The 23,187-nt window shown below is 39.4% G+C and overlaps 1 protein-coding gene across 11 annotated transcripts in view; it reads right to left on the bottom strand.

Moving 5' to 3' along the window:
* Window positions 1-23,187, bottom strand: part of GRIP1 (glutamate receptor interacting protein 1) — a 437,555-nt gene that overhangs the window by 240,846 nt on the left and 173,522 nt on the right. For 4 of the 11 annotated variants that reach the window (XM_070454637.1, XM_070454638.1, XM_070454641.1 and 1 more), the window contains exon 2: window positions 22,369-22,667. The exons of the other annotated variants lie outside the window; for them this stretch is intronic. In XM_070454637.1, coding sequence (XP_070310738.1) covers window positions 22,369-22,654 — 286 coding nt within the window. In that variant the 5' untranslated portion in view covers window positions 22,655-22,667. The remainder of the gene's footprint in view (window positions 1-22,368; window positions 22,668-23,187) is intronic. 11 annotated transcript variants of the gene reach the window in all.

Genomic DNA, 23,187 nt, shown 5'->3' with positions numbered 1-23,187 from the left:
GAGTTCCACCTCATGTGAAACAATATATATCTGAACATTTCAGACTTACAAGGAAGGTCAAGTTCATAATATTTATGAGGTTCTAAACTTTGCTCACATTCCCCTCAGATTTAGGGTCGATTTATCTCTGGGGAGTCCCACGTTTCCTAACTGGGGCTCACAAACCTTTCATCCCTTAAATCTTTGAACTTCCTTTCTCAGAACCTGAGCTCACTTCCTCATTCCCTCTAGAGGCTCAGCTGATGGAAGCACTGAGCATTTCAAGTACAGATAGACCATACTCGTTCTCAGAATTAAAAATAAAACTTTTTACTTGGTTTCTGATATTTCTTTAAATTTGATTAATGTATTTAAATAACTATCTGAAATGACCCTTAAATCCTTTTCTCAATTCTAGCTGGTAGAAGCTCAGCTTATTACCCTAAGGAATAATAGAACTATTTTCTTTTATTGATTTTCAGTTGCCTTCAATGAAAGTAATCCAGCCACATTATTATTAATATTACATAGCAAGGTATCTCTTTAAACACCATACCTTCCTTTTTTCCTTCCTTCCTTCATTCATTCAATCATTTATTCAGTACTGTCAAGGTGCCAGGCACTATGCTAGATGAAGGAAATAGAACTTTTACCCTCAGTATTATCCCATTTAAAAAGGTTTGTCTGGACTTCCCTGGCGATCCAGTGGTTAAGACTTGACATTGCCTATGCAGTGTGTGTGGGTTTGGTATCTGGTCAGGGAAGTGAGTTCCCACATGCCTAGCCATGTGGTCAAAAGATCAAACAAACAAGGGAAAAAAATACCCTCCATTAAAAAAAAATACAAAGGTGTGTTCAATATCAAGGAAATTAAGCCATTATATGATTTGAGATACTAGAAAAAATTATAAGAAAATTATTTCAATTGGATCCTCTTTTTCCATATTCATATTTGCCCTTTCAAAAGGCTAGAATACAGTGACATAGAAGTCAATCTCATTACCTTAGTTTGAATAATGAAACAAAACACCTCATTTCAGAAAGTACAAAAATATACAACAAAATGATTTACAAAATGATTTAAGTCAAAGTTTATAACAGGTATCATAGTTGTGAATTAATCCCCTAAAAGAAGTACAGTAACATTTTAAGGCAAAGTGGATGCATTAGAGATTTACCACTAGATAAATTGCAAAATATCTCTTGCATCTGAATAATAAATATGATTTATTGATTCTCTCTGAATGTATTAGAGAAATAAAGCCTGTAAAATAATCATTTATACTCAGGACATACAGTAAAGACTCAAAATCATTCTCTGCAGCAAGCACTAGGCTGATGGTTAATAGCAAATACATTCATTTTCATACCTCTTGCCCTTTTAAATATATCTCTAAGGAAAGACAGTGGTTATTATTTAGTTTTCCTCATGTGAAATTTCTCATATTATGCAGTGAATCTTTTTAAGTTATATGAAAAGTACATTTTTCCTTCAAGAATTCTCATTCATGGTTAAGAATGCTAGTGGGTATATTTCATTTAGCATGGACAACATTTCCAGTTTAACTTGTTCCACGGAATATAACATTTGCAGCTAATTTCCAACATAACATTTAGAAATAGCTCAAAGTGAAAACCCATTATTTTTTTTTGCCATATTTAAAAGCCAAATGCAAATAAAAACTAAGACAAGGCTATATTTTACTTTTAGAGCATGTATTTCAGTTCCTTTCCCAGAAAAATGGTAAGGTTTGTTGTAGGTGGTAAGCTTGTAATGTTATTCTTTGTTTAAAATAAATGGCAGGAAGGTCTCAGGGGGGAGAAGACACATGTTCACAGCTGTCATGACCCTGTACTTATAAATCTGCCATTTGAAGACAGGTCTTCAAAGAGCCAGATGGCAGCCATGTTCTCCAAGTCACATATAATTATACTAGCTTCATTTTTTGTTAACCAATATAGCTCAGAAGTTGTCTTTTATGTATCTTATAATCCTTTCATTGTAGATGGCTTACTATATATTTTACCCAAAACTAAACTGACCCCCTGATCTGGCTCATGCATCAGATTTGCAAATGGACAGATTTTCAGAGATATACTTTGCCATGTGAATTGATGACTGGAAAGATTGAGAGCAAGCGTAGAAGAGGGCGACAGAGGATGAGATGGTTGGATGACATCACCGACTCAATGGACATGAGCTTGAGCAAAGTCTGGGAGATAGTGAAGGACAGGAAGCCTTGTGTGCTGTACTTTATGGGGTCACAAAGAGTCAGACACAACTTACTGACTGAACAGTAACAAGGTCTTATAACATTCTTTTATGAATAATTATAATATTATAAATTACTACAGTAATTTTCAAAGGGACTCAATAAAGTGACAAAATAAGAATTAGACTGAAATATAGTCATATGTACTGTTACATAAGGAAAAACATAATTGGTATTAGTGATCTTTTAATATAATTACCCTCTGACTATCTGCATAAAATGAAGAAACTAAAAATGATGGAATTAATCTTAAAGCTTGAGTCTATGTAAGCAATTCTCTAAATGTTAGAGTTTGATGGAAAATGTTACTGAGATAGAAAAATTCTGCAAGCATAAATTTTAAATGGATACAACCTATCGAATTTGAGGAGTCAGGGATTATTTAGATAAGAATTCTGCCAAAAATATATATAGCATAAAGAGTATACAGAGACATTTACAAGTTTATCTTCCAAATACAAATATCTGTTTCATGTCTATTAAGAATCTCAGATACTGAGAGGTCTTGGGTAAGAGCAAAGAAATGCTGTGACTCAAAGAAGGACAAGGAGCAGCCCCATGTCTGGGGCGGATGGTTGCAGGCAGAGGTCAGAGCAAGCACATTAGACTCAAATGTATAAGAAAAGTATACTTATTTTTAAACTACATGCTAAAAGAGTCAAACAAAAATTTAATTACAAATTAATATAAACAAGGTGCATATATACTGTGTTCTAACAACATACGTGTGTGTGTGTGGGGGGGCACAGTTGTATCTAATTCTTTTGTGACCCCATGACCCCACCAGGCTCCTCTGTCCATGGAATTTTCCAGGCAAGAATACTGAAGTGCAGTGCCACTTCCTACTTCAGGGGATCTGCCTGACTCAGGACTTGAACCCAATCTCTTGTGGCTCCTACATGGGAGGCGAATTCTTTACCACTAGCACCGCCTGGGAAGCCCACAACATACATGTGCAAGCATATGTGTATACACATGTAATTACACACACACATGTACATGTATATACTGAATGGAGGTACGTAATAGTGTTTCTACTAAGAAAATTGAGGCTATACTTCTTCAGTGTTTTGCATATAAGCCAGTAGAAGCTAGGAGTAGCTGGGTAACCAGTATCTTGAAAACATTTGCTTCTGGTTTGCCCTAATATATTGGCCCTGCCCTTATTTCCCCTGGCCTCTCTCTCTGCCACTGGCTTACATTCTGTCCTTTCCTCCTGGGAGCTAGAGAAGGTGAGAAGGTGATCCTGTCTCAGTTCAAAGCAGGTATAGCCAGCATCACAACACCACGTTTCACTGTTCTGCAATGAGCCTAGAATCCTGATGAGTGAGAGATGTACTTCTTTCTAGAGGTGACTCTGCAGGTGGAAAAAAGAAAGGACGTTGAGTGGGGACACCCCGGGACTTGGCATGGATGCTATTTTGCCAGAAGTCATGCTCTTATGCTCTCTGACCATCTCCGCTTGATCCAAGTAATTCATTTGCATGGATATTAAGCTTCAAATGTCACTGCGTGCTGTGCCTTTCTATTTTCTGATCACAGATCAGGCCCTTGCTCAATCTGCCACTGGCTGTTGAGCCATTATCTGTCCTACAGAGCATGAGGACAGCTGTACTTTTTCCTTCAATGAAGAACACCTAGATGTTCTTCCTCATCTCTCAAGGCAGCTCAACACCCACCTTAGGAAGACTGTAATACTATCAGCTCTTCATCAAATGGTTTCTTCATGGGAGAAAGCAGTGTCTAACCTTATGCTCTAAGCTAGGAAGGAGACTGCAACCCTGAAATTCAACACAATGACCAAAGTTTGCCAAATCTGTGTCTTGGACCACAAGGCCCCTAACTGGCTTTCCTGGGTCTTCTTCAATCATCAGAATTCTGCATGTCAAACAAAAGGAAAATACCACGCCATTTGCTTATTCACTCATTAATCCAACAAAAATTAACAATATTTACTGAACAGCTCCCAGGTGTCTTACAAGAGTTAATGTGACAGTGGGCAGGTTCACGGTGTTGTCAGGAAGGGGTCAATCAGATAGGTGGCGGGAGTGAACGAGTGATGCTTCTGTCTAATTAGCAACCATTTCTCCCTTTTTAGCACCTCTTTATACAGATGAGCCAGGCTTCTCAGGTAGCTCAGAGAGTAAAGAATCTGTCTGCAATGTGGGAGACCTGGGTTTGATCCCTGGGTAGGGAAGATCCCATGGAGAAGGGAATGGATCCACTCCAGTATTCTTGCCTGAAGAATTCCATGGACAGAGGAGCCCCATGGGCTACAGTCCATGGGGTCACAAAGTGCCGGACACGACTGAGTGGCTAACTCACACAGTCTCACACACACACACGGATAGATTCAGACATATAGATATAGAAATAGATATGGATATCCATGTCTATCTATTTCTCTGTCTAATTAGGTGCTAATTCCAACATCTGAGTGTTTAGACCTCTTTGTGCCCCAGAGTCCTAAGGGCAATGATAGACTCTCTGACAAACCACAACACAAGTGTCAGGTGGTAAGAAAGCAACCCTGAAGCAGCTGGGGAAGTTCACATCCATCTGGAACCTCCCTCTTCATCACTGTTCTTCAATGTCCCTTCACCTTCAAATGTCACCTCTTCAGGGAAGACTTTCCTTCTCAGAGGGATTACTTGGATCTGTTCTTAACAGATCACGAGCTCAGACACTAGAGAACATGGCTTGGTAATGTTTGTATCTTTTAGTGCACAGCAGATTAGCACACAGTCAGATTGAATAAACAGTATACCTTCAGTGAAAATTCCTTGAATGCCTCTATATTCCCGGCCCTACATTGAAGGCAGGTGGGGTTTAAACAAGAGTGGAAGGCTGGCCCTGCCCCTGTGGAATCTGCCAGGATAACAATCACATTCAGAGAACCAGCCTTCAGCAAGAAACCTAAAAAACATATATATATATATATTTTTTACTCATTTCCCCCTTCCCGTCCCCATTACCCTTTTCCCTTCCCCAGCATTTTAGCTTAGCTATAACCTCCTGTTAGAGCTTCACATAAACATTCTCCTGCCAGTTATCAGAAAGCTTGGCCAATTTAGGTGAAGCTTCTCTGTTATATATTTTTAAAACACCTTGCATTTCTCTTTTATAGAAATCAGAGCTTCTCAACCAGGGGTAAGTGACTCTGCTCCCCCTTCCCCAGGATGTGTGATGACATCTGGGGATATTTTTGATTGTGAGAGGTGGCTTGTGGCATGTAGTGGGTAAGGACGGGGATGCTGTGACAGAGGACAGCTCCATGACAAAGAATTGTCTGGCCCAAATGTCAGTAGTGCTGAGGTTGAGAAACTCTTACATAAATCTTCACAGTTTAGAACTATTGATCTATTTTTGTCATTATCTGATGAATGTATTTTCCCCAACGGCACCGTGAGTTCCAAGAAGCAAGGACTAAGTCTGTTGTGCGCCATTATATTCCCAAAGACTCACAAGTAGTAGCAGCTTGGCAGTCAATTATTGAATGTTGTCTTTAAAGAAATGTCAGCTCTACTCTCTGAAACAGAACACAGTAATCAAGCGATTTCTCCTTTCCTGCAAGCATGTATGCTAGCAAGACACATGCGATTCTCCGTACTCAACGATCATTTTCTAGCAAAACAGTTGTCGACTGCATGGTTGTATTTTAGTTTGCCTGAGGAGGTTCTGTTCCAAAATGAAAATATTCCATATGAAAATATTGGTTTTAATGTATTAGGAAATTCTTGGGAAGTTGACAAGGTCTATAGAATGTTTGACTCCAGCTACAGTAATAATCCCTCATACTTTGTAACACGCAGAACCGACAAAAGCCGTCATGGCACAAACAGCAGGAAATCTAATGTGTGATGGCTGGCATGGTGCAGAGTTGGCACAGTGACGTCATCAAAACACCCCGGAAGTAGGGCAGAAATAGAGATGCAGATGTAGAAAATGGACGTGCAGACATGAGGTAGGGGAAAGATGGGGGCGGTGGGATGAATTGGGAGACTTGGATTGATATATGTATATATATATATATATATATATATACTACCAATTATAAAATAGATAGCTAGTGGGAACCTGTAGTATAGCAAAGAGAGCTCAGCTCGGTGCTCGGGGTGACCTAGATGGGTAGGATCAAGGGTGAAAGGGAGGCTCATGAGGGGAGGGATATATGTATACATATAGCCGACTCACTTTGTTGTACACAGAAACCAACAATGTAAAGCAACTATACTTCATGACTAGATAAATAAACATTTATATTTGCTAATATACAGGGGCTCATTATACACATTCTCTTTTGGGTCTTTACTTTAAAAATATCTGCAGAAAAAATCATCTTGACTCTTTTAGTCTGTTGCATAGTATTTCATAACCTAGTTTTAGTAGTATTTCATAATATGCATTACAGTTTTTTATTTAACCAATCCTCTCATAATAAACACATAGATTATTATTTTTGTCCTTATTAAAAAATATCCCTGACGTAAATGCTAATACAGCCTCCTATACTTCCCATCTCCTACTTAGGAACAGTAAGCTCGGCATCCTACTGAATTGAATCTGCAGTGCCTGGAAGTTCTAAAGCCTCTCATTATAATACTGAGTCATAATATTTGCTTTGCAGCTTTACCTCAAGTGAACATTCAAATGTGACTTTTATATAGAAGTCAATTTCTGGAAGAACTACCATGTAAAAACATCGGGGAAAGGAGCCAGTTAATTATTAAAGCAAATCTAAAACAATGTACCAAGATACACCATTTTTATAAAAATAAAAAGTAACTAGTTTATAGACCTGTGAAGTGAAGCAAAAGTCACTCAGTCGTGTCCGACTCTTTGCAAACCCATGGACTATATAGTCCATAGAATTTTCCAGGCCAGAATACTGGAGTGGGCAGCCGTTCCTTTCTCAAGGGGAACTTCCCAACCCAGGGATTGAACCCAGGTTTTCCACATTGCAGGCGGATTCTTTACCAGCTGAGCTATCAGGGAACTCCAATATATATCAGGGAATATATATATGTATCAGGTAATCCTAGTTTATAGACCTAGACCATCGTTAAAAACATGCCACGAAGGCACTCTGGGCTTATTTTCATTCAGAGATGTTTACCTTCTCCATGAGGCAGTGAATTCTTTAAATAAATACAGAACTTGAATTTGTAAGCATGCATTCATCTGTTAGATTACCCTGCTGAAATTTTTCTATGGAAAAATTTCAAGATTTTGTTTAAAATGATACGTTTGACTTTAAAAAGTTTTTCCCCTTGAAAATTCTTGCATACCTGGTTCTCACTCTATCAAACATAAAACTTGGGAAACTTTAAGCACCTTTTCTTTTGGTTTTTGTATCCAGCAACTCCAACATACAAGGCCCTTTTTGGCTAGGTACTCAAGAAGATGTAAAAAATTCAGAATTCTTGCCATCAAATCCCAACTTAGAATCTCTCCTATTTTTCCCTTTGTTCTTGCTCTCAGGAGCTTATTAAACTCATGTGGAACAGAACAAACATGGAATTTTGAACTCAATTTGTGCAGAAATAACATTTTTGAGTGAAAGAACAGATTTCCTTTGACCAGTAAGAAAACTAAGGCTTATAGAGGTTAGTTTAAAAAGCATCTTAAAATAAAGGATCTCTTTCTGGGCCTTTTAAGGGAATACACTGAAAACTGAGTCATTCTATCATTACAAGTCTGCACAGTCCAAGGAAGTCAAGACCTTGGAATGGTTTGGTTGCTCTCTCATGAATCACAGAGCAGGACCTGCTCCTGCCACTCATTGTACTTTTGTACATTGTACTCATTGTACCCAAGAATCAAACTGGGGTCTCCTGCATTGCTGGCAGATTCCTTACCAACTTAGATATCAAAGAAGCCCCATTGTACTTTCAGATGTGATAAAGGACGTTCTCCAACAGATGGAAGTCACTATGAGAGGAGAAATGTCTGTTCTTAGCATTTTATTGGGATTGCCATACAGAGACGAAAAAGCCAAAAAACATTCCTGCAAAACCAAATTTCCATATCAGTTCAGTTCAGTCACTCAGTCGTGTCCGACTCTGTGACTCCACGGACTGCAGCATGCCAGGCCTCCCTGTCTGTCACCAACTCCCAGAGTTTACCCAAACTCTTGTCCATTGAGTTGGTGATGCCATCCAACCATCTCATCCTCTGTCGTCCCCTTCTCCTCCTGCCCTCAATCCTTCCCAGCATCAGGGTCTTTTCAAATGAGTCAGCTCTTCACATCAGGTTGCCAAAGTATTGGAGTTTCAGCTTCAACATCAGTCCTTCCAATGAACACACAGGACTGATTTCCTTTAGGATGGACTGGTTGGACCTCCTTGCAGTCCAAGGGACTCTCAAGAGTCTTCTCCAACACCACAGTTCAAAAGCATCAATTCTTTGGCGTTCAGCTTTCCTTATAGTCCAACTTTCACATCCAAACATGACCACTGGAAAAACCTTAGCCTTAACTGATGGAACTTTGTTGGCAAAGTGATGTCTCTGCTTTTTAATATGCTGTCTAGGTTGGTCATAACTTTCCTTCCAAGGAGCAAGCGTCTTTTAATTTCATGGCTGCAGTCACCATCTGCAGTGATTTTGGAGTCCCCCAAAATAAAGTCTGCCACTGTTCCCCCATCTTTTGCCATGAAGTGATGGGACTGGATGCCATGATCTAAATTTCCATATACACTGGCTGAATTTACTGGGATAAATTTGAAAGTAGTAGACAAAGAAAGTGAAACTTCCTATTACGGTAATGATAGTAAGATAGGTGGCAAAGCTAGTGTTTCCTTGGGCGTGGGCTAGATTGGAAAATCATTGCATCTGGGACTATTTTTTAACTCATTTTTGTTCCCCACAAAATATCCTGTCCTTTTTAGATGCCTAATAAGTATTTGTTCATTGACTTTTGCTTACTGCTTGGATAAAAGAGATATTACAGGTAATATTCAAACATAACATGAAAATTTAATAATGAGAAAAAGAAACAGAACCCATATACAACCTGACTACCATAGCAATACTAAAGATGGGCTTCCCTGGGGGCTCAGATGGTAAAGAATCTGCCTGCAATGAGGGAGACCTCGGTTGATCCCTGGGTTGGATATATCTCCAGGAGAAGGAAATGGCAACCCATTTCAGTATTCTTGCCTGGAGAATCCCCATGGACAGAGGAGCCTGGTGGGCTAAAGTCCATGGGGTCACAGAGTTGCAACATGACTGAATGACTGAGCACACACAGATAGTGTAGCTCTGGATTTTTTTTTTTGTTTTGTTTTCCTTCATTCAGTAAGCATTAGAAAGAGGCAAAATTTCTCTCTCTTAATATAAAGCCATCTATTGTGGCCACCTGACTTTCTACGTAACACACAGAAATGGGCAAATGACACTATCCTTGTCACTATGAGACTGGTGACACATCATAGCGGGGGGGTTCCACCAGCTGAACTGGTTGATTCAGAAATTTCCATCCAAGCAGAGGATTGTCACCGGTGTGTGTTTTAAGGTGACAGAACTAGAGGAAAAGTGGAACGAACAGGGATTAACACTGATGATGGGCCAATGCCTGGCTAGTATTTTACACGTATCATCTTTATCTCATTCTTGTATAATCTTATGAGGTAGGGCATCTTTCCTGGAGAAATCCAACATGGAAAATGACATATGAAGTACTGAACAGGGGCAGTACGTCCCCTGTCTCCTACGAGGCCCTCCGAGGTAGCATTCAACTCCTTGGCAATTTCACCCTGCTTCTCCTTCAGCCCCCCTGTCTTGAAGGTCTAGAAACTTGCTTTGTTAGCCCAACCAGCATGAACCCATTTCTTAGAGGTGAGAAACCTGTTACTAAACTGAGAAGGCTGGTATATATTGAGATGGATGTATACATAATGAGAAAGCTGTCATGAGTGTAAAAATATTCACTGTAAGCCAAACTACATGGGAAAGAAAATATATACAGAAGGTTGCTGGGTAAGGAGGGAATGAAAACAAAAGGAACTATATCTAAACGATAGCAACGCTGTTGAAGGAGGAGCCCTTGCAACAGGAACGGCTTGACAACACTCCTCTATGTTAGGAAGGATCTAAGTACTGGAGTTGGACCATTTGAACAATTATCTAAGATGTCCTCTCCTCCCTGAAACTGAAAGTCACCCTGTTGTGTCCTACTCTTTGCGACTCCATGGATAGTCCATGGAATTCTCCAGGCCAGAATACTGGAGTGGGTAGCCTTTCCCTTCTCCAGGGGATCTTCCCAACCCAGGGATCGAACCCAGGTCTCCCTCATTGCAGGCAGATTCTTTACCAGCTGAGCCATAAGGGAAACCCAAGAATACTGGAGTGGGTAGCCTATCCCTTCTCCAGCGGATCTTCCTGACCCAGGCATCGAACTGGGGTCTCCTGCATTATAGGCGGAATCTTTACCAACTGAGCTATCAGGGAAGCCATCTCCTCCCCGGATGGTGCCAATATTTCCTTCTGTGATCCTCCTTTCTGGTCTGCTGCCAGTGAGGACCAAATCCTGTTCTTATGAATACTTTCCTTATAGATATATATTAATACATCCTTATAGATATATATTATTACATTTGATCAGGTTGCAGTAAAGTCTTGCTTTTTAAGTAGTTATTTGGTCTCATGTTGAGGAAGTGGTTTTTAAGATTTTCGAATCATAAACTCCTTTAAGAATGTTTTGAAAGATAAAGAGTTTCCTTCCAGAAAAAGCCATGTCCACAAATATAAACATACATTATTTACAGAATTCTAGAAACTCATACTTCAATTCAAGGTTTAAAATCATTGCTTAAGATGAACTTGCTCTGATCCATTACATATTGACAGCAGGTGTAACACTCACAGTTCCTGGGATCTATGATCCTTATGAATTGGTATCAATTTCATTTCATAAATAAGAAAGCTGAAGCTCAGAGAGATGCAATGACTTGCTCTAGGGCCAGTAAAGGGCAGATTAAGGAATTTATCAATGTCTACAGTAGGTATAAGACTACCTTTTTAAGATTACTCTTTATAAGTGAAAATCACATCTCAAATTCAAAAAATCAAAAAGAAGGGAGTGGAGAAAGAGGGAAATGGGAAATTTTATAAATTTTGAGCATCTAAAGAGGGTCACATGTTGTTTCTTTTAATCAGTAAAGACTAGATTAAGTTATGATTATCCCCATTTTATTGAAGAGTAGAAATTATTTGAAGTTAATAACTTGCTCACATTTTCTTAGCTATTAAGAAGTGGATGGAACTAGAATTTGAACAGGAAACTGTGTTTCAGAGGCTGTGCTATTATCTACCCTGTGTTATGTCTGGTCACAGCCTGAGCATCACTGGCTTCATCCATCTCTACTGGGCATCTCAGACTGAAGTTGCCAGCAGAGTTGAGGATTATTATCTTGAAGGAACTCTGAGCCTTCAAGTTCAAGAGAGTCCGAGTCCAGGGTGACCCTCAAATGATGGGACACAGGAGATGCATATGCTTTCATTCAGTATTTCAAAAAGATGTGAAATGGTTTATATTTTACTTCAGAAATGGTCCATCTCTGCATTTTCCTTTTGCATTGTGTTACATATTTGATTAGGCAACAAAGACTTCTATTCCTCCAGTAATAAGTAGTGATTAATCACAATCACCTGTCACACTTAATTTAGCATTCAATTCCATGAAAAGATCGTGCACACACTCCAAGGTTAAATTTACATTTTAATGTTCATAGATAAAGAAGTATAGCAGTATGTGTTACATTTTTTTCCCACTATGAAAATCATTTTCGGGAATTTAGACTGTTAAATAATCATTCCTTTTATGAGACTAGCTCTAAAGATACATATAAATTTTGAAATCTATAGTATTACTTAGCAATTTTAGTGCTTTACTTTTTGCAGCCAATCATGGAAGACGCTTTTATAGCTTTCTCTGCAGAGTCATCTTAATTATAGAGAAATTCTTTTACAAATGGCTATCCATTTACAGTGCTTCAGCTGGAATCTAACATTGGTTTTAATGGAAATGATGAAAAATTACTCTTCCTGGGACACAGAGTTAAGAATTATGATTGGAAGTGAACTGTGTTCTTTTAGCTTTAGGAAAATTTAAAATATCCTGTTATTTCCTTCTAAACAGTTTATCCCAAGAAGGTGTAGTAAAGCATAAACCTTAAAGATTCTAGACAAGTTTTCAAGGGGAAAGGTATCATACCAGTTATGTGATTCAATCAATACATTTAACTAATACATGCGTTTCACCCAACTCACAGCAATAGGGAGCAAGCCTGGATTAGAAGTCTGTCTATGGGCTGCCACTGTACCCTTTCAGTCTCACTCTGCTTTGAATGTTATTTTCTTTTTCTTCTGTTAGCCAAATAGCTCACAGGGCTGGGAGTCTTTCTGAGTCTCTGTTCATATTCATAGCATTCATGACACCCTGGCACCACGTTACATATTCACTTGAATATTGTCTTCTAGAAAGAATATAAGCTCCATGAGGGTAAAGAATCTGTGGGCTGTAATAGTGTCTGGTATATAGTGCATGTAGGCATGCTAAGTTGCTCCAGTCGTGTCCAACTTTTTGTGACCCCGAGGACTATAGGTCACCAGGCTTCTTGGTCCAAGGGCTTCTCCAGGCAAGAATACTGGAGTGGGTTGCCGTGCCCTTCTCCAGGAGATCTTCCCGATCCAGAGGTCAAAGCGGCATCTCCTGTGGCTCCTATGCTGCGGGCAGATTCTTCATTACTGAGTCACCAGGGGAGTCCCTGGTACACGTAGTAGGACTCAACAAGTATCTGATAAAGGAAGTTTTGAATTTAACTTTGAATTTCTCCCATAGCTCATATTTTATTCTCTAAGATACCATGTTTACTTTACCTAGAATTAAAAAAATAAATATCCTAATGTCCTCTAGGGATAAGATTTCTTAAATAAGAAGTCATAGAAGAAAAAAACATGATAAATTCTTCTACACTTAAATTGTGTTTTGATGACAAATGGAATATGAACAATGGAATATTCTTCAGCCTTTAAAAAGAAGGTGATTTTGACACATGCTGCAACATAGATGAACCTTGAAGATACTGTGCTAAGTGAAAATAGGTCAAGCACAACAAGACAAATATTGTATGGTTTCACTGTATGAGGTACATAGTCAAATCCATAGAGATAGAAAGTAGAATGACTATTGGCAGGGGCTGGTAGAAATGGAGGATAGAAGTAACTGTTTAATAGGCATGGAGTTTCAGTTTGAGGAGATGAAAAACCTTCTGGAAATGAACTGCAGGTTGAACAATATCTCCCTGGTGGTTCAGTGGTAAAGAACCCGCCTGTCAATGCAGGTTTGATCCCTGCATGGGGAGGAGCCCCTGGAGAAGGTAATGGCAACCCAGTCCAGTATTCATATCTTAAACTGTTATGCAGTTTCCCAGAGCAAGTGGCTATCATATGATATATATCAATGATATCTTTCAGAGGAGTATAGGGGCTTCACACAATCCCCAATATTGTATATTTGAAGCTGGGTGGTGGGCATGAGGATGTCTTACTGTTCTTTAAAACATAAATATCTACTCTGCACACTTGTACTTCACACAGACTATTTATTAACAATTAAATAAATGAAATTAATGACAATATGCAGTACCCAAAGCACAGAGCTTAACTATCTTTCGTCCATTTTGGCCCAAAAATTTTATGTCTCTCTCCTTGCTAGGTTCTTATGCTTTGTTTTTTTTTTTTAATTTACAAAAAAAGATACAGAGCTTAAAAAAGTAATTTTACTCAATTTAAAGATCTCAACTTTTTATTTTGTCCATTAAAAAAACTGAGCCCCCTGGGAACCAATCTGCCATGAAGAGAGTGAAATCCTCCACTGATCTTAAATTGTTACACAATTTCCCTGCTTAAGTGTCTATCATATGATAACACGAGAGAGAGAGAAATGGAAGATCATAAATAAACAGAGTATAAAACTTCAAGTTTCAGGGCATTACTGGGACAGATAACTAAGCAAGCATAACTCTGATATAATAAATTACTTGAGCTGCTTAAAAGAGTGGGCTACATAAATCTTCATTTTACTAGAGGAGCTGCAGAATCCAAACGCACCATAAAGAGTAAAAAATCTCTTGTGAAGGCTAACTGAAACTCCACATCCGATCTGAAAAGCCGAGGGCCATTTAGATATATGCCATGAGCTTACATACACAAACACCAAGAGAAACCTTTCCCCCTTGGTGTACGAATGTAGCTGTCCATGTGAAAGTAGTTATTTGTATTATGACTGGACGTGGGAGTTATGGTAAGATGTTAGCAAGAACAAGAGCCAAGAGTTAAAAAAACAACATGAAAACTACCAGGAAATGCCCTATTTTACGTTTTCTTCCACCAGGGTAAACAAATTATTCTGGGTACACTGACAAAGTGACATATGACTATTTAGTTTATATTCATCATTGTATTTAATACTCAAATAACACCCTTGATAGGTATTACTTTTCCTATTTTATATATGGAGGGAAGGAGGGAAAGAGAAAGAAACTTCCCAGAGAGACAGTGCAGGTAAATGGGCCCGTTGGAATGCAAACCTAGTTTATCTCACTCAAAGTCCAGTACTTTGGTCATTATACTCTTTATGACTGCCTTAAAATATAGTTTCTAAAAAAAGACAGCAAAAATAATTAGTAAGACAAGAATCAATCAGCCAGGTTATTAGCTTTTCCCTCCACTTTAAAGGTTTTTCCTATCTTTTGGGCCATATTCCCACTCATTTACCAGTTCATTCTAAGATGAACCAAGGAAATAAAATATGAAATCAATAAGTCAATTTATATTTAAGATGTCTTAGGATCGCTCCCTCCCCTCCTTTCTTTTGTCTTTCTCTTCTTTCCTTCCTCCCTTCTTCCTTTCCTTCCTTCTTTCTTTTCTTTTTCTTGCAACTGTATTCCTATATCTTTATTTACAACACACATAAAGTGCAGGTGGTATAGTGCTGGTCCAGAGTGGGAGCTTTGGAGTAAGAGTATCTGGTGACAAATCCAGGGGCAATACTTATAGCTTTGTGCCCTTGGCATTTTAGATAACTTCTCTGTGCCTTAATTTCTTTGTAAAATGGGGATAATATCTCATAGGGTATGACTTCGAGGATTAAATAATATAATGCATCTAAAGCACTGAGTAGTTTCTGGCACATAATAGGAGCTTAATGTTAGGTATTACTATTAGTAGTAAATAAACATATACACACATACATATGTATTGCATCAGTTCAGTTCAGTTCAGTTCAGTTGCTCAGTTGTGTCCAACTCTTTGTGACCCCATGGACTGCAGCACTCCAGGCTTCCCTGTCCATCACCAACTCCTGAAGCTTGCTCAAACTCATTTCCATTGAGTCGGTGATGGCATCCAATTGCATAGATACTAATAAATGTTAGCTATGACTATGACTGATACACTAATGATATATACAACTATATGATTATAATTATTAATTAAATATTATAATTATATATACAATAACAATTACTGATGCAATATGGTTATGTTGCTAGCATATTAGTTACAGTCATAGCTAGCATTTATTAGCATGCATATTATTTGTTAGTACTTACTACAGCACTTATCAGTATTTATACTCTTATGATAATATACTAAGAGTTGAGGATACCACTATCAGTGTACTCAGACCTTGGCGGGGAAGGCAGGAGCACAGAGACAAGGTATCTGGGCTGAGAAGGATTAGGAAGGCTTTCTGGATGAGGCTTGAACTGGGTATCGTAGTGTGAGTGGGAGTCAGATATACAAGCACATGTCTTGGGGAGTGGGGGTATCTCAGGCAAGAGAGAACAGCTTTAGTGAAAATGCACAGCATAAAACAGCGAACTGTACAGGGTGGTCTGCGGGCAGGATGTCAGGGTCATGGGACCAATTACGGTGCAGCAATCGAAGTGGAGGTCAAATTGAGGTGGGTCCACAGGGACGGGGCAGCAAGCAGAAAATGACTCTTTCAAGCAGGCAGGCTGTGAAGAGATCAAGTACTCGTTCCAGGAGGTAGAACCATAGAAAAGACTGAGTAATCATCCAGTAAAAAATGTCCACTTGAACAGTGATCCAATTCTTCATGTTTAAATGTCTGTATTTTCTAGTTATGAAAGTCTATAGCTTCAAAGACAAAAGTTGTAGAAAACATCTGCACCAATTATCCACACTGCCTTTTTTCTCTTAAAAATCGCTACTCATAAGAATGAGCAAAATCTGTTTCCTCATGACACAAGGAACCGGGTGAACTTTGTACAAGCATAGTTACATCAGCAAGAATTAAAGCAGAAGTTGGGACAAACTCTAAGGAAACAGAATTAAAGAGCGTCATCCTTCTTTCTGTCAATCCTGAACTTCCAGTAACCTCTTGAATATGTGATGTGCCTTTCCACATACCCATGGGCCTCTCTCTAGAATGTTATCCCTTCACTCTTTTTGGCCTGATATCTTCTATTTGGCCTTCAAAATTCAGTTGAAGGTCATTTTCTCTGAGAGCCTTCTCCAATCTTCCAACCTGCTTTTGCTGCATATTCTTTTGGTCTCAGACACAATGCATTCTTTTATCTTAGTACTAGCCACACTGAAGTACAATTATTCTTGAATTACCAATAAACTATAATGTTCTTGAAGGCAGGCATTATGGTTCTTTAGATCAGAGACCCCTAATTCCAACTACATTACTTAGAGCATATTTGACACCAAATAAATTCTAATAGTTTATAGATTCACCATCAGACAAGCATAGTTTGAAAGTAATACCTAACATTAAGCTCCTATTATGTGCCAGAAACACTCAAGAGACTTTAAAAAACAGGTTCTTTGTTTTTCCACCTCAAAACTATAAATAGATTATGTGGCAAAATGTCCTGAGGCACCCCAGGTAGGACAGAAATTCCAGACAATGTTTCTCAAAGTTGCTGTGGGGAGTATTAAGAATTTTTTCTTTCTTCCGTCCACTGAAGCTCTACTTTGGCTTTCCAATCAGACTACCTTCAAATCAATAGTTATGATTTTTCATTACTGTGAAAGGACAACTCTCTCATCCACGAAATAGTCTGTTACAAGCACTGCTGGATCATTTTCTCCACATATGAGCATTAAAAACTGAAAGAGGACTATTCAAGGGATAAATGATTCAAGTGAAAGAAGCCATGGAAAATTTTGCCATCAATCTTTCAAGAGAACCTTCTCTCTGGTTCTCCCAAAGCACATTTTCCATCAATCTTTCAAGAGAACCTTCTCTCTGGTTCTCCCAAAGCACATTTTCCATGCCAGGGGAAAAAAATTACTTGAATTTCAAGGCAAAACCAGACAAAATATTGCCAGGAAACAGTTGCAAATCTCATTGGGAGGAAAAGGTCCTTATACTGGATTGACCAAAAAGTTCATTTGAGATTTTCCATAACATCTTACGGAAAAATCCGAACGAATTTTTTGGCCAACCCAATACTATAAGAACAGAAGACCATTACAGCGAATTGTGCAATGAAAAAAGCCAGTGCAAGGAGTGGCAATAACTTTTTTTTAAGAGGATCATCCACATCTCTGTACTGTACCTAAGATATGCTAGAGTAGGCTGAGTGCATCTAGCAGATACAGTCCCATCGTCCCCCTCCTTTCAGACCAACACAGCTTTATCTGGCATTTAAGGTAGGAATCCTTCAGAGCTGTTTGTCAGTTTTGTTCAGTTCACTTAACTACGCCAGGCTCTGTGAGACAGTGTTGATGCCTCACAGAACTAACTCAGACACAGACACTGCAGTCAGACGTGTGAGTTCAGAGATCTGCACAGGTCCTACCACCAGCTGGTGGGGGCTCTGAGAAACTGCAAAATATATGAGCTGAGTCTTGCATGTGAAACATGTGAAGTGAGTTAACACAGAAGTGACTCTCACATGGTAATTATGGGAGGGGAGCCTTACATGATGAGCCTAAATGAGTCCCACTGACTGAAGAGGTGGTGGGCATGGGTCTCTGAGAGGTTGCCCCAAAGACATCATCAGTTGAGAACTTTGTAGGACCTAAAAGGATTCCCAGGGGTTTCCCAGGTGGCGCTAGTGGTAAAGAACAAGCCTACCAATGCAGGAGACGTAAGAAATGCAGGTTTGATCCTGGGTCAGGAAGGTCCCCTGGAGGAGGGCATGGCAACCCACTCCAGTATTCTTGCCTTGAGAATCCCAAGGACGGAGGAGCCTGGTGGGCTACAGTCCATGGGGTTGCACAGAGAGACAGAACTGAAGCAACTTAGCACACACGCAAGCAAAAGGATTCTCAAAGAGGCTGATGTTATGAGGCATCTCTCTCCCTCATTTCAGACATACCTTAGAAGGTTCTCAGTGTCTTCAAGCCCTGGCAATGTGTAGATCATGTTCGGGTTGATCTGATGAAGAGGAAGTAAATCGAACCACTCTCTAGTCTGAGCAAGAAAATCATAAACTAGATTAAGGACGACAACAAAGATGCAGGGGAGGGCAGTAGTTTCCGTAGGGGCCATATGGTAGATGGAACGGGTATAGCCTAGAACTGGAAGGAAAATATTCATGGAGTCATAGATGGTACACGGATATAACCAGAGCAGCAGTCCTTCATCCGCTGCTTCCTTCTTCAACAAGAGGTGACTTTGCGCCCTCACTGCCAGCTTACAAGGGGGGGTGACGAGGTAGACAAGACATCAAGCCAGTCTAGTGCGGGGGAGATCAGGCAGTGAACAGGGTCTGATAAAACAGTGTAAATGCTGCCCTGGGTAACACTACAGGTGCTAAGAGAAGACACAACAGGAGCAACTAAACTGGACTTTAGGAGGAGAGAGAGAAAAGTGACATCTTAATTGAGGTCAGAATGAAGAGTTTACCACAAGAAGGTGAGGGGAAGGAGGTGAGAACTCCTGCGAGAGGAAAGAGCATGTGAAAGGTCCGAAGGCAAGAAGTGGCGAGGCAGTTCACCATGGGACAAGGAGCGCAGCGTGCGGGCAAGTGTGCGTGTGAGTGTGAGTGTGATGCATGTGAGTGGTGTGGATGTGTATGATGTGTGTGTGGTGTGTGCATATGGTGTGGTGTGTGTCTGATGTATAGCCTGTACATGTTTTGTGGGGTGTGTGGGGTGTGTGAGTGGTGTGTGTGTGGTGGCAGCAGAGATGAAAAGCTGAAGCCTGATCGTGAGCTCCTGCGGCACACACAGGACAGAGGCAGATTTGTGCTTTAGAAGATGCTTCTAGCTGCAGGGTGGAGAATGGGCTGCAGGGGACCAGGCAAGGCCCAGGGCATGGTTAGGAATCTAAGTAATCTGAAAACCAGCATTTAGAAATCATCAAGATTGATTCTGAAGTCCATTTGGAAGAATAAATGAATGAGAACAGGCATGACTCCTAAGCCCTCCACCCTCTATTCTAGTCAAGACATAAAATCCATTTTAAAACTACTGTAATTAAGATAGAGTGATAAAAGTGCTGAAGTGGTATAGACAGATGAATGAAACAGAAAGTCAAGAAATAGCCTAAGTATAAATGGGAATTTAGGTTATTGTTAAGATAGCAAGTAGAATCCTTTTAAAAAATAATTAGAAAAAATAATAAAAGTAATTAGGCTTTCACCATATCTAACAACAAAATAGATTCTAGGTAAAGATTTAAAATAGGTACAGAATAAAAAAGGTAAAAATAATTACTAAGCAATTCACAAAAGAAGAAAAGCAAATGCTAAATAAACACAGATACCAATTTTTACCTAGCAGGTTGGCAGTGATTTAAAAAGCTCATAATATCCACAGACAGTGAGATTACAGGGAAATAAAAATGCTTCTACTCCACTGGTGAGAATATACAAAATTGGTATGTCCTTTCTGGAAGATGATTTAACAGTATAAAACAAATGCTTGAAAGCACACCAGTTTACCTAGACACTCTATTCCTAGGAATTTATCCTAAGGAAATAATTGAATAGCCACACAAACATGTATATACAATGGTGGCAATTTCAACACTTTGAATAATAAAGACATTGTTGCTGTTTAGTGGCTAAGTCATGTCCGACTCTTTTGCGACCCCATGGACTATAGCCCACCAGGGTCCTCTGTCTGCGGGGTTCTCCAAGCAGAATACTGGAGGGGGTAGCCACTCCCTTCTCCAGGGGAGCTTCCCAGCCCAGGGATCGAACCCATGTCTCCCGCATTGCAGGTGGATTCTTTACCACTGAGCCACCAGGAAAGCCCAGTAAAGATATTAATGATCACTAAAATGTGATGAGAGAGACAATGAATTCTGTAAAGGTAAAGAATTATTTTAATGACATGAAAAAACATTCATAATATATTGACAATAAACAAGGTTGTGGTACTGTGTGGATATTACAATTCTATTATATATTTGTATCTAGGAAGGAGAAATTTACATAGACTCACTAACAGTTGCTTTCTCTGGTTTTGGGATTATGGTTGGTTTCTGTTTTTGTCTTGGGTGTTTTATGAAATTTTCTTGCCAAGAGTATATATTACTTTTATTATCATGAAAAGTACACACTCGATTTCCCTTTGCAAAGGAGTGTCAAGAACAGCACAGAGAGTGGAGTTAATAACTCAAGAGAAGAGCAAGTGCCTGCATCACATTCCCAGCCATTGACAAGTGCCAGCTAGATGGTGTTTCCTCTCTGGATTCAAGGAGAAAAACTGACACAGAGCAACTCTTTCTACCACCGAACCTCAAAAGAAGAATGAAAATCCTTGTCACGAAAACCAGCAGCGTTACTGAATAAATTACAATATATTTTGCACTTCAATTGCATAGATAATGTAGACATTCAAACCACAGTTTCAGAAGCAATCCCCACATCATGTCTGCCCATTTATCAAACCATGTCAAATACCATAGCCAGTACAACTTAGCTTTGAGGAACATGCTTTTTTCTTGTGTGGGACTATGTCCCATTCACAGGAATCCTCATGTTACTCTGTTTTTTCACTTATGAAACAATAAGAAGTTGTTTCATGTACTCTAACTTCACATATCAAGCGCTAAAGTGGTATATATCTTTTTCATAATAATCTAAAGACTGAAATAAATACCACCTACTTTTGTAACACAATATTCTTTTGTACACATAATCTAAAGGCTCCAACAAACCATACTCAGTAGAGAAGCGGGCATTTTTACCATTATTATTATTCCTATTTATATAGAAAAAACTTACTATCAGAGTTTGTTTTCCCAAGGGTTTCTCGGTCAATCAGCCACAAGTCAGCGTCACACCCAGTACTGCTTTCATAGTAGCGTTTTTTTTTTTTTTTGTCCATGCCCCATGGCATGTGAGATCTTAGCTCCCCAACCAGGGATTGAATCCGTGCTGCCAGCAATGGAAGAGTGGAGTCTAAACCACTGGATCGCCAGGGAAGTCCGTGGTGTATAACTTTTTTCAGCTTCAAATATGAATGACTGTTTTTCCATGAGAAATACTGGAGTTGACCAATGTTATTTTTCTGCCTTCTATATAATATAGAATTGAATACTTATGGAGATGTCAAGTTCAGTCTTCTCATCATATTGACAAAGAAACTAAAGCCCGGGGAGACCAAGCAACTCTTCTCACACCTCGAGGGTCATTAGCAGGATGGGGGCCAGATCTCAGTTCCCCTTCTCTATTATAAGTGCTCACCGCGCTGCAGAGAGAGCCTGAGCACCCTACAGCCTTTGCCAAGTAAGACTGCGCCCCACATACTTAGTCCCACAATAAGCCTGTGAGGAATGATGCTGGTTAATATCATTCTCATTGCATAAAGGGGTAATTGTCACTTGGAGAATTCAAGTGACTGTGGAACACTTTTAGCCACAAAGCCCAAGGCTTTATACCAAGGCCAGAACTTTCTCCCTCTGAAATCAAGGCTGGGATGCGTTTTTTTCTTGTTAACTCTCAATTTGTTGAAAAAGTTTTGGAAACTTAAATTTATATAGCAATCTGATAAAAACATTCACATACTGTAGGACAGTTATTTCCCAAGGAAGAATATCTTTTAGATCATATATCTTCTCAAAGCATCAGCTTTCTACAGATAAATTAAAAATTGAAGTCAGAGAATAATGAAAGCTTACCCCTGTTTAGTTTAGCAAGCAATTCGAGAGGGCTCTGATCCAGGTTAACCTTGGTATCATTAATTTCAGGAAGCTCACAGCTTAAATGGAAATCATCAATGTAAGCTTCTAGGGCTTCGGAGGCAGAATAATATGGCTTTTCTTTGTATTGGATGGAACCATCAACATTAAAAGCGATGCTGTTGAGGATTAAAGATGCTGGAACAGAAGATTCAGAAGTGCTAAAGTGATGTTTCTTAACTGACTTTGTCATTCCTTTCTCAAATGGGCTGCAAGGTCCATTCATTTTCCAAAAATCTCTAGACATAAAAAAAGGCATACATGACTTCAGTTAATACAGGAATGGGTGATAATACTCACAGAATCCTTGCTAATCTTTGTATCCTATATATTTGATTTTTTTTTACAAATGAAATTATTTTGTATTCCTCTTTATGTTTTATGAATAGTACACTCTCAAGCCATGTTTGTTGATTGACAGTTTCACTGCCATGCCCACAAGTGTGAATTGGACTTTAGAAACACGAGGGAACTAAGAATCGAAGCCTTGTCGGGTAAAGCACAGAACCGAGGGCTTGCCTTCCTGTGTTTTTAGTTTTCCTCAACTGTGTAAGTAGTTCTGGAATCTTGAGATAAATTTGTTCACCACACGAAGACATGACAAGCCTTGAGAATCATGAGAGTCTTCATTCCACACACTTGTTCCCACCACATTGAGGAGGCAGGGAAGGCTGCATGTGAAGACATGAAGACAGTCACAGTGGGCCCCGGCACAACAGTGATGTCAGAGACCCGGGAACAGGAGGACGTGAGTGCGGA

Source organism: Odocoileus virginianus, chromosome 24, assembly GCF_023699985.2.
Source record: "Odocoileus virginianus isolate 20LAN1187 ecotype Illinois chromosome 24, Ovbor_1.2, whole genome shotgun sequence".
Lineage (NCBI taxonomy): Eukaryota > Metazoa > Chordata > Mammalia > Artiodactyla > Cervidae > Odocoileus > Odocoileus virginianus.
This window is presented reverse-complemented; position numbering and strand designations above follow the sequence as displayed.